Source organism: Lates calcarifer, linkage group LG13 (assembly GCF_001640805.2).
Source record: "Lates calcarifer isolate ASB-BC8 linkage group LG13, TLL_Latcal_v3, whole genome shotgun sequence".
NCBI classification, from domain to species: domain Eukaryota; kingdom Metazoa; phylum Chordata; class Actinopteri; family Centropomidae; genus Lates; species Lates calcarifer.
In genome coordinates this window covers 11,711,141-11,723,570 of record NC_066845.1, presented here as the reverse complement: position 1 = coordinate 11,723,570, position 12,430 = coordinate 11,711,141, and the positions used below count along the sequence as shown (strand labels likewise).

The window sequence follows — 12,430 nt, the reverse complement described above, 5'->3', positions numbered from 1 at the left end:
AGTCCTCCCAGTCGTCTCCTTCTCCCTCTGATCGGAGTTGCTGCCGATTGTGGAATGTTGCATTGTGCAAGCTGAACAATGACAGTGTGCCGCTGGACGGTCTGTGGAGCTGGAGAGACAGGACTGTATACTGTACGGCGATGTCAGCAGTCGAGAGTGAGAGTAAAAAGGATATTTTCATTTTAAAACAAGTCACCTGGAAACATTAAAAAGTGTTTTCAACCAATTCATGAAGCAACCATTAGCTTAATTGGCCAGCTAGCTACATCTGATAAAAATTTGCTGGAGATGGTCGCCATCTCAGCCAAAAAAATCAACACCCACTGGCTAGAAATGAGAGGTCTGTTTCTGTTTACCTGTGTCTGAAATCAAGGCACCTTTGTTTCAAAACTCATTAAGAATTTTTGATGGTAAATCTCCCACTGCAATCACTGTAAACTTCATAATGTGCAAGCACAGAAAGCTCAACAGGCGTAGCAGAGCACACATTGCTATACCCATACAATCCTACCTCTATGAAGATTATGGTTCTTCATAGTTCTGATGAAATGTATTCAAATATATCCTGTGGAATGTTTTGAATTGTTAGTCTACCCTCATGGACAGAAATCGGGTGCAGCTTTTCAGTCATTTCCCCAGCATGTCAATAGCATACGTGTTATTTTGAGCATGGTGAACAGTACACTGAGCTGGAAAATTTCTGTTGAATTTGTATCTGCTCAGTGTAGCCTGTACACTCACAATCCTCTGACCTCTCCCTTTCCTGAGAAACCGTAAAAATAGACTTTAAAAGAGTACAGTAATTAACTTCATATGATCACTAAGTGTTGTCATTAAACTCTAAGTTCTCTCTGTAAACAGCAGTTTAATATTCTGGGCTTTATGGCTGTGTTGCATTCAAGATTTACTGTAATAGCTTGTAGAGAAAGTTGAACAAGGAAAACACTCCTAAAAATCATTGGTGTTCTTTCAGCTGTGAAATTAAACAAACTCCCCACGAGAGGTGACTCAATCTAAACAAATCAAAGCCAATGAAATGGAACTCAAATTAAGAAAGTGATGGATTTGCCTCTGCTTTTATTTGATTTCCCCACTTTACATGTTCTGCAAACAAATTTCACTTGTAGAAAAATCTTACTGGCTGAAACTTATGTGTAAATTGCAGATTTTCATATAAAGGACACAACTGGATTTTTTGCTCAATTAGAGTGTTGGTAAACAGTGAGCTTACCCACCATGCTCTCTCACCATCTCTCCCTGTTTCTCCCTCTCTCTGATAAGCTGGCATTTCCTGTTATCTCAGCCTGGGGTATTGTTGTCTGCTCTGTGAGACAGTAGAGTCTTTGCACTGCTGACAGAACAAGAACTGTTTCACTTTGTCTGATTGTGCCTGTATCAGGCGGGAGGATGCTTCCTTTTTATGGTATTGTCTGTTCAAGTCTTAATTGCAGCTGCACTAATTTGCTGTTTTTCAAGTGCGGGAGTGAATCATGCCAGAGCGGCCCCCAGTCAGTCAGTACAGTCTGGTACACACCACCCACTGAACTCACAGTCAGTATTTTCACTGATACCCATACATAAAGCAAAATGATGAATTTATCAATATTCTTACGCCAATCCCAAGGCTTACACTTTATTTGACTTCAGACATTCATATTTCAGTGATATAAAACAGGAATGTGAACAAAATCAGAAAAAGCACACTTGATGTAAGGGATCTTATCAAATAAGAGTAAAATAAAAAGAGTAAAAAAGAAAAAAAAACAAAATAAACAAAAAAGAGTTTGGAACTTATACAATCAATAAATTATCAGATGCTCTGTGATGGGCAATTTTTGCTTTTTTTCTGCCATTTCATAGACCAAGGAATAGTCAGCAGGTTAATCAGTGATGAAAATAATGTTAAGGTGCAGCCCTAAAACACCCAAAACAGATTTGTAAATATGTGTAAGGAAGTTATAGCAGTGCCTGCTTAGAGATCCTATGTTTTTTTTTTTTTTTTTTGTTACTGATTTTCTATACTGATTTTGATACCTGAAGTCAAGGTACTGATCCAATACAAGCAGCCCTTTTTCTGGAGGTGATTGTTTGAAACTTAAAATTATGTAAGGCTGTAACTACAGTACACATCAGTTCATTAGTGGAAGCGGAGATATTCATATGCTAACATTTTTAAATATATTGTTTTGAAGCTTTAAGAATTTATTGCAGTTACAACAGCGATACCAATCTAGATCATGATTACACATTATTTAGTTTACATTTAGTTTGCTTTCTGTTTGACTTTCTCTTACACTGTATTTGTCTGTTTTGCAATCCACACAAATCTGATTATAACCAGTTTTGGGTGTAGCCTTTTGGGAACACAGTGGGTGCTGTACTTACAACACAGGGTGGAGGTTTGCAGTTGAACTTGTGGTCACAGTATCCTGATAAGTTGGCTGTTATCAGCCCTTGTCCGGTAGCATGGGTTACTACAGATTATGTAATTATTCTCCTACCTCAGTGAGAATGTAAAACAGCATATTGGTAAATGCAACATTATAGTGCATTGTAGATGATTGTCAATAGAAATCAACTAATGGTGTGATGCATTTGACAGCTTTTCTCTGTTTTTATATGACTGTAAATGAGTTACCTTCCAGGCTTTTAACCACTGGTGAAAAGTCTGTGGTGGGCATTTGCCATTATTCATATTACAGTGAATAAATGGCCAAAAAAATTGCTAGATCCATTCTAATAATGTAGATAAACAAAAACTAAACATTGCACATCTCAAAAAATGTCTTACTCAAACATTATAATCTTTGTTGTTTTAATATTTGTCTTTCAAGTGCCTGTTTTACGGCATTTGTTTTCACCTTGTATTGGACTGTCCCAAGGGTAAGGAGGGGGAGGAGAGGATTGTGGGATCTCTAGTTAATGAAAGGTAAACACAAGGTCTACTCTGAGGTGAGCCAAGGAATGCAGGACTCTTCCTCTCAGTCAGGATATGAGCTTCATTCTTCTGACTTATACTTTTACGCACGACATTTCACCTTTCTACCGGCAAATTCCTGTCCTCACAGAAGGAATGTAGTGAGAGCTGCTTCACTTTTTGCAGCCGCACGCACGGTTTTACCTCTTTATTATGTGACAAATATAGGAGACATTTCCTCCAATTGTTTTTATCAGCTGATGGCAGAGCAGATGGTACAATGGCGTATGTCAACATCATTATCCCCCAAGTGACATTAACTTGTGGGACATCATGTATCAGTAACCTGCATAATGTCATAGAGATTTTATTTGTGCCACTGGTCAGCCTCTCACACAATTCTGAAGTCAGCCAGCACCATTCACACCGGCTGTTCTTAGCCAGCGCAGGCTACGCTGCTCTTTGCCAAGCTGGTGTTGGAGCATTCAGGCCTGTCACCCAGCCAAAGCTCCACTAAGGGCTTTTACTATGTGTTGTGGAAGTGAGAGGGATAAAGGCTACGACAAACATTTGCTCAGCAAAGCAGCGTGTGAGACCATCTCAGCGGAGACTAAACAGGGAACATGAGCAGATAAAACACAGTTTATTTGACTACGAGTGTCTCTCATCAGGCTGTTTCCATGTGGGATTATGACACGTGTTGTCACTAATCTTCAAAGCTGGGGCGAACTTTTCACTGCCCCTCCCAACTCTCAACTATACACAGAGACTGAACCTGCAGAGTCTACGCAGAGGTCAGTCAGCGTCGGGAGAGAATATACTTTATATGAATATCTCTATTCAAGTGCTCTGCCTTTAGCAGGAGCCATTAGAGAGACCCCTAGGGATGCCGTGGAAGGGTAATGGAGAATATAGATTTAACTTGTGACCATCAGCAAAAATACCAATTAGAAATGCATCAGCGAGCAGCCAGCGATAGAGCCACAGCACACTGCCAGTTGGGGATTAATTGAAGGCATGTATTTGACTGAGATACAGCAAGAAGTTGAAGGAGTCTAATGGAAGTCTTTGTCTCACATTTAAGTAATAAATCATCTCAATGTCTGATGATAGTTGTTTTCTTCCACATGATTATAGAAACTTTTTATTTAACCGCACTCTGTTGGGTAAATGACAACACAAAACCTCTCAAAGACATAATGACCAACCAGTTTTTGTCTTTCTAAATGAAAAACCGGAGATTTGTCTAATTTACTTAAAGTGTTTGCAAGTCGGGTTCAGTTCCACTTGCGCAAATCTCATATTAAAGGGATGCGTCAGCCTAATATCGGCTCAATCTCTCTCCGAGATCCTTCCTGATAAAGGTGCGTGACAGCAAGCAGGCATGTTCATAATGTTGTCCTTTTCGGTTTTGCTCAGCGGCTGCAGCATCACTCCTCCTCTGTTCCGTCCTGACCTCCCCTCACTGCGCTTCCCAGCTCCTTTCATTAATCATTTACTCTCTCCCTCCTCTCTGTCTTTCTCTATCTCTCTTTCTCTTTCTGCCCCCCCCCCCAGACTCTCTCTCCTTGCTCCTCCTCTCTATCCTATAGTCCTCTTGTTGCTGCTAATCTTTATCTCTCTATCTCTCTCTCCATCTCTGCATCTTTATCTCTCTGTTGACTGGTAAATTACCTGTCTTTGTCCTTCCCTCAGCACTATCAATGTGTATCATTGCCGTTGCATTCCATAATCTCTCTCTTTTCTGACTTTTTCTCTTTGCCTTTTTCGAACTGTGTGTATGAGTTTAACTGAAGGCATCCCCATTTGTGTACGTGTGAATTGTAAAATAATAGCTCAAACAAAGCAGCCACTGTAGGCAGCTAACATGCTTTCAAACAATTAATCCATTCGCACCTAGCTGTACAGCTCCCCTGCACAGATTCATTAAAACTATACTTTTACTTAATGAAAATGCATCTGGGATTAGTCCACTGGAACCTGATTTTCCATATGAAATTATTTAGCCATGATCCTGTCACTGTACCACACAAGGTGTGTGCATAAATAGCCATGTTTTGAAGATGCTCCTCACTGTATAAAGGCTCCATAATCCCCATGGTTGTTTGGGCTGTTTTTTTTCCCCCCTCTGTTGTTTTCCTGGAGCCCTGTGTATAAGATGAATTATTCAGCATTGTAATGGGTCTATATTTGTCGTTGTTTATCTTGCCTCAGTGCCCCCGCCACCCTCATCGCTGCCCCACCACCATCCCTCTCCCGGGTTTCACTTGTCTGTCTGTCTGTCTGTCTGTCTGGCGAGCAGAGCTGCTCTACCCGCAGAGGATGCTCCACTTTAATGAATGAAGTGAAGTCATTTAGCAAGGCTCTTAATGGCACATAAAGCCCCGCTGCTAGGCTTGATTAATCAGGAAAAGTGTTTGGCTGTCACACACAGGGCTGTCCTCAGCAGGGGCAGCAGTTTGATAGTCACGCTCTCTTTTATGGCGGGGTCCTTCTCTATTCTCACCAGAGTTGTCAGGGGCCCGAGCTGCCAACACTCTCCTCATCCACAGGTGGTTCCTGTTTGATGGTGGGCTGTTGGAAGGCTTGATTGAAGAGTAAGTGACAGCTTGGCTTCGCTGTAGACTGGGCTTGATGATGATGATAATTTTGATGATCCCACCTCTGAGTCAAAGACGGGGGTCTGTGATTTATGTTGCTCTTGTGGCCTGCAGCTCTGTGGTGAGGTGTGATATCATGAGAGCACAGGGCAGTCACTGAGCAGCGATACAAACAACAGCTCTTTACCTCTCCCTCATGCAAGAGAGCCAGAGAACCAATTACATAGCCCAACAGTGCACATGCCTGTGTTAAAGTTAAAAAATAGAGCTACAACACTAAAAACCAGGCAAGCTAATGTACCAGCCAATATAAGAGTATTGGTGTATGTGTCCTCCGATGCAGTACAAAAATGCCTGTTTATCAGATTTTTTAGGGTATAGAAAGTAACCACCTGGGATTTGTTTATCTATCTACCTGGCTTTTTGTAATGATGACTGACCTCTAACAAAGCCGACACATGTTGTTAATTGTAATTCAGCTGAATATGGCTCAGTTTTGAACAGGGTAGCTGCCTTTGTACTTGTGGTTACTGCTGTCACTGCCTGTATTGCATCAGTCATATATGCTGCAAAATTACGTAATGTGGCGGTAAAGAGAAAAGTCTGAAAAATCATGACATTTGCCAAACAAACACGCATTAGCAAAAGAGGCACAAGTCGGTCCTCACCTACGCTAAAAGACGCTTAATGGGATCTGTGATTAACTACATGACAGAATAAAAGCGCAGCCTTGAAAATGGTGCTGTAACTAAACATTATGAGTTTTACCAAACTGGAGTTTACTGCAGGGCTCATTTACTGTGAGGTGGTGCTGCTTTTTCCTTTCTGGGAAATTTGAAGGAGTGACTTTATTTCTCCTTATTGCTTTATTATTCTGTAAAATATTCCATTCGCTTGAAAGCAGAGTGCTTCAAAGACACTATAGCTCTCAGTAGATACTTCACAGTGTCACTTTTACTAACATTATTCTTTGCTGTGAACACACACAGCCGAGATTTAAGACGGTAATTTAGCCTTTTGTAGTAGGTAAGCATATCCAGGAGATAATTACAATATTTCAACTTCCTGACTGTGACTTAGTTCAGTTGAGGATTACTTTTCCATTGTTATTACCTCTCACACAGAACTCATTGAAATTCATTTATAAAAATATAATGAAATTCAGTGCATACTCCAAGGCATAGTATGCCTATGTATCTTTCATTCTCTCCTTACTGTGCGTTATGTTTTCAACACAGCATGTAGTCATTTGCTTTTTCTTTTAGAGAATGTTAAGAATCGAGTCTAGTTCAGCCTGACTGTTTTCGTTGCAGGGTTTTGTGTTAATTTGCAGAAGGAGGTCACAGCAGGGTGCTTGGCTAACTGAGACTCACTCAGTGAGAATCCTCAACATTAGAATATGAAAGTTTACAGATCTCACGAGTATTCATCTCGGGGCTCATCCGCTAGCACCCATCACCTCCATCCTACCCATCTGCCTTTTTTTTCTGTTTCTCTAATCCCCCTTCTTCACTCTCCTCTCTTCACCAGAACCTTTCATCTCTCTCTGCTACGCTCCTGTCACCCCATCATTCTCTTTCTCCTATTTTCTCTCTCTTTCTGTAATTTTCCTCCATGGTTGAAATGGAGAGAGTATGGTTCAGGCTCTGGCTGTTTGTTCTTGTTTTTCTGTCGTTTATTTGTCTGTCAAGTTGCACCTCAGAAATCGCTTGTCAGATTTAACCAAAACAGGAGAATAAAATGTATCTTAACACCATTGTTGAGTATAGAAAGTCTGTGTATAATGCACTCTGCTGGACATGGGTTCAACCTGCGTTTGACCCATTCACATGAGGCATTGCAGGTTAATCCCTGGTTGACACCATCTGGAGACTCTAGTCTGCAGCTGTTTTTCCACTGATATGACTGCTAGACCAGTGCACAGAATACAATACACTATCTTTCCTCACTCTGTTCCTTTAAACAACTCAGGCAGTCTTCATTATCAGTACTGTTTAAAATTTATCACTTACTAGCAACTAGCTGGTGAATGCCATGGTGCAGTTAAGAAGAGCCAGATATTTCCCTCAGGAGTCGGTGGAGATCAAAACAGAGCTAAAAGGAGTTGGATTCATCAAAACCATGACTTGAATGTCAGGTCATTGTAATCAGGTGTAATTTAGCCACTGTTTGCTAAAAACTTTGCCCTAGAACTTTATAATGTGAAGAGAGTATCAGTGCTGTGCTTACAATTTCTTGCAGTGCCTTCAAGCGAATAAATGTATGCAGGTTTAAAAAAAAACATACACACACACGACACACTGGACAAGATGTGTTTTTCTGACCACATCACTCTTTAAATGCTGTTTAGGACAGAGTTTGTATTCATCACTTCCTGTGGGTAGAGACGATTTCCTGCCACAGCCCACACCCAACACCAGAATTTAATTTGGTGCAAAGACAACAAATTTATGGCATCTCACATAGAGGGGGATTAGACGCTAGTGTCTCTACTTCGGCTCTACTTTGTGGCAGATAAGACAGTGTATTTTTATTTTTTAATTTATTTTTTCAGAAAAATATCTCCAGATGCAGCTTGAACAGAAAAATATGTGCGACTACAAAAGAAAACTCATGATCTGCACCATTTTTTGATATATTTTTTTTGTGACAAAGAAATGCTGTATACAACAAACGTATTGTTGGAGCAGGGTGTTGCTGCTGTATTGCAACTGTCATAAATCTGCTGAAAAGGTGACTCGTGCATCATTCATGGGGATGGCTTGTTTACCGGCAAGAATTCACTCAGGATTTTATTACTTCTCTTTTCACATACTTAACATTTGATTTGATTTTTCCTGGTCAAATACGTGTTATTAGGCTGTCAGCGTAGTAGCAAGTCTTGTAAATATGTCAATTTACATGCCGATTCAGATCAGAAGTATAATCACTTTTCCATTTCATCTTTAACAAGGGTGAAATAATCTGGAGCTAATCTATAACAGGCAAATCCAATCACTGAAGCCATTGTCTGTTGTGATTTGAAGCTCCGCCAGACTTTGATCGCCATAGCAGTAAATTGATTAGCAGTGATCTACTGGTCTCTACTAAATGCTGATTTTGTGAAAATAGGTTCATGTCTTTGCTTTAAGCTGAGGTTGTGATTGAGCTCTGAGATACTCTCCTCTCTCCCCTGCTCGCCACTCTCTGCGTGGCTCAGTAACAAGGCAATGTTAGAGGCTGGTCATTGTTTCTGCCTGCTGCCTTCATTAAGCTAAGCTCGGTCTCTGACTGTTCTGCTCGCTGGCTGCCTGGTCCTGCGCAGATTTACAGGAGCAGACAGGGATCGGGGTCGGCTCACAATATGAATTTAATTAAACGTGACTCAGAGAAGACAAAACCACTTGAATTTGAAGGAGAAAGGGGTCAGGTGTGGATCTTTAAGTTCCCCTCTCTGTCCCACCTTCCCCACTTCTACCCACTCACCACCACTACCTCACACGACACACTTAGACTTGTACACAGACATACACACAGTTTAGCACACAGGGAGAGAAGGCAAAGTGGGAGGCACCTGATCTCTTCAATCATTCTGGTTGCAGTTGTGATTAATGTAAAGTGGTTCGTATTTACAACACAAATTGCCAGAGTAGACAGGTCGGAAATAAAAAAATGTCTTCAATTTGCTGGTGTATGTCCGACAGCAAGGGCAAACACCAAAGAGCTTTAAAGTGAATGAACTAATGTGGAGTCAGAAACATTATAAATGCATTGGCTGCTTCTCTTTGAGCACTTTTACCTCAAATTCTTATGCAGAGATTATTTAAAGTGACAGTTTATTTAATGACAAGAGAGTCTTTGTAATGCTCTCACTTTAATGTGTCAAATTTAGAGGATTTTTAACCTTGAACAGTCCCCCGTCCTCTAATCCTCAACCCTTATCTCCGCTCAGTATTTTGAGTCTGTCAGTCAGTCGAGTTCCACATAGTTGGGTGCTTTTTTTTTTTTTTATCAGCAGGAGGCTCGACTGAACAAGTGGTAACTGAACAATGAGGGAGCAGCGTGTGGGGGGGGGTTTAGTATTTTCAAAGCCTATCACTCGTCTTTGAGGAAATTAGTAGTTTTGAGCTAAAGTTCAGTAGATATTGAATGCTAACAAAGTGCCTTCATCTGGCTTCTTTGCTGTCTGCTTATCAGTCCTATTTCAACTCTGCCTACTGTTGGTGTGTGTTAAATAAAGGAGAGATAGAGGAGAGAGAGAGAGAGAGAGAGGAGTAATTTTAGTATGATTTATGTGTGTGTTTTTGCAGTTTAAACTGTCATGTTTAAGGTCAGGAGCAGTGAATGAATTAAGACATCCTTCATTTTTCCTTCCCTTTCATCTCTTCTGCAAGACTTGCATTAGCCTACTTACCTCTGATACCCTCTAACATTTCCCTTTCTTTTATTGAATCACCTTTCTCCCAACCACTGACCTCATTCGCCCACCTTTCCGTGGTTTCCACACTTTCTTCGACCCTTTCTCCACATCTGGGCCAAAGGTCATGTCTTAAAACTGCCTGCGAAATCAATCATAGGTCAAACCTTTCAAGCTCACCTCAATGGCAGCTTTTCCAAGCCAGGCTGTGTTTTTGTGTGGTAATACATAGCTGACTGGATACCGGCCAGTGCATGCTGAGGACAAGCTTTCGTTTCTTTATTCAACCCCACTGATACAATGAATTTGTTCACGCAGCCAATAGGGCTCGTCGCCATCACTGTGAATGTATTCATCGCAGATACATGAGATTTTTCAGTGTTAATATAGTGTTAATAGTTCTATATTGATGCTGCTATAGCTGATGCAAGGGTTTACAGGGGAGGTGACAGATTTAAACAGGTTGACAGCAAAATGATACAGAACAGAGTGTCTGAACAAGTTTGTTTCCAGAAATGTTCACAGTCGTACAGTGCCTGGGAAAAAAAAAGATCGCATCTTTTATTCATGTTCAGTTGTCGAGGTGTCAAGAGTTTTGTCAAGCCTCTCATTGTTCCGTTAACCTTGTCCCTGTGAAACGTTCTGTCTCTATCGCTTTGGTTAAACATTACTGCCAGGCCATGGGGGAAACGGAGAGAGAGAGGAAGGTATGGAAAAAGGGAGGGAAGGATAGAGAAGAAGAGGTTCCCTTCATCCTTTCATTGTTAAACAAACATGGCCTCTTACTGAAAAGAGTGCAAGAGAACAAGAGGAAAGCAGCACTGGCAAGACAAGAAAAGGCAGAGGGAGAGAGAGAGAGAGAGAGAGAGAGAGAAAGAGGGGAGACTGAGGATGAAAGTGATGAAGAGGAGAGATGGAAATGGAGGAAAGGGATGGGGGGTGTGTGTGTGTAGGGGGGGGGCAGAGTACCTGTGTGCAGAGCAGAAAGGTGTGCAGTCCATCATCTTCAGGCAGGCAGACAGGGCTGTCTGGGGGGTTTATTTTTACCTCGATATAAGAGGAGTCTGGATCGGCTACAGCAGGCTGGTAGCACCTTTTCAGCGGGGGGTTCTAGGACAGCTGCTGTCCCGGTGTGCCTATCTTTCACGCCTGACAATACACAATCATCAACATGTACAGACAAACACACACAGATACATCAAGCTCCAGGTCAAAGCTTGTGCTGCTTCAACTATAGTTTTTTGCATCTGTCTCTCATCTATATGTCAATGAATCAATTAGACAGAAAGTAAATTTTGATATTTAACTAATTCTTTAATTCATTTTGCAAACATAGATGCCAAACATGCATTAGTTCGCAATGTGAGCTACGTATCTTTTGCGTCTTTTGAGATGAACAATTTCTGTCACCACAAACTTTGGCAAATTCTTATGGCCATTCTCACATTTTTCTGACTTTTATAGACAACGATAAATGATAAATTTACCACAGTTTGCTGAACACACTAGAGGTCCCATTACACTTTAGTACACCTTCTAACTGAGCATTTGTTTTCTAATATGGTTAAATACATGTAGTGTACATCTCAGGGATATAAAAAGAATTTGTTTGTCGAGCACCTTGCATATCGCACCAATCAGCCCCCAACTTGGTTAATATTGATTTTTAGAAGAAATGTGAGGATCAGGCACAAATGCACATGCTCATTGCCCTCTCTGCTAATTCCATGAGAAACCTCTTGTTATTCATAGCCCTGTACAGTGACTGTATGTTATTACACCAGACTCCTCTCTAAATCTACAGGGTGCCATTCGAAGTTGGTGTGATCTGCTATTGATCTCCTGCGGATCAGTGTTTATCTTGTATTTATAGACCAGTAGATCATCACCCCCCCCTTCTTCACTAAGTTGCTGTTAGTACCAGCACAGACACACTGGGAGGAGAATTGATTAACAAATCGAGCCTGTAATTAATTCTTACTGTGATCAAAGCCATGGGAGGAAGTCCGTGGAGAGCCCGAGGCACGAGGGTGAGGTGTTTCATAGTGTAGTCCCACTTATCACCATTTTGTTTGCTCTACTAACAGGTGGGTTTTAGATTAAGCATAACATTGGGTGAATTTTAAATGTCTTAAAAGGTTGCCCTGCCTGTTGTTTGGCATTCTGCGAGATGATTAGTGCTCCTAAGCTGGTGTGTGTCTTTCTGTTTCTCATGAGATTTGTAACGGCCTGTGACGCCCTCACACATCACTGCACATCACAGCATCCTGGAGCTGCTTGGCAATTTGCATCCATGCGTAGGCTCCTTCATCTTTTATTTTTAGGCAGTCCTGGGAGAAACTCCCTTTTAGGTATGGATTTATCTTAAATATGGAGTAGGAATTATAATGGTCTTGGGTCCCAAAGCAATTGTTTTCTGGCCCCTGAAGTTGGACAGAGATGGCTGAGAAAGTCTTGAAACTCAATGAAGTTCAGACTTGGGGATATGTAAAGGGAATTTCAAACTCTCAATTTCTG

At 41.2% G+C, this 12,430-nt stretch overlaps 1 protein-coding gene across 5 annotated transcripts in view; it reads left to right on the top strand.

Moving 5' to 3' along the window:
• ssbp2a (single stranded DNA binding protein 2a) overlaps window positions 1-12,430 on the top strand; it is a 53,351-nt gene that overhangs the window by 12,577 nt on the left and 28,344 nt on the right. Inside the window, exon 1 of one of the 5 annotated variants that reach the window (XM_051075370.1) lies at window positions 3,058-3,816. The exons of the other annotated variants lie outside the window; for them this stretch is intronic. Coding sequence (XP_050931327.1) covers window positions 3,608-3,816 — 209 coding nt within the window. The 5' untranslated portion in view covers window positions 3,058-3,607. Of the gene's footprint in view, window positions 1-3,057; window positions 3,817-12,430 lie in introns of those variants that run through there. 5 annotated transcript variants of the gene reach the window in all.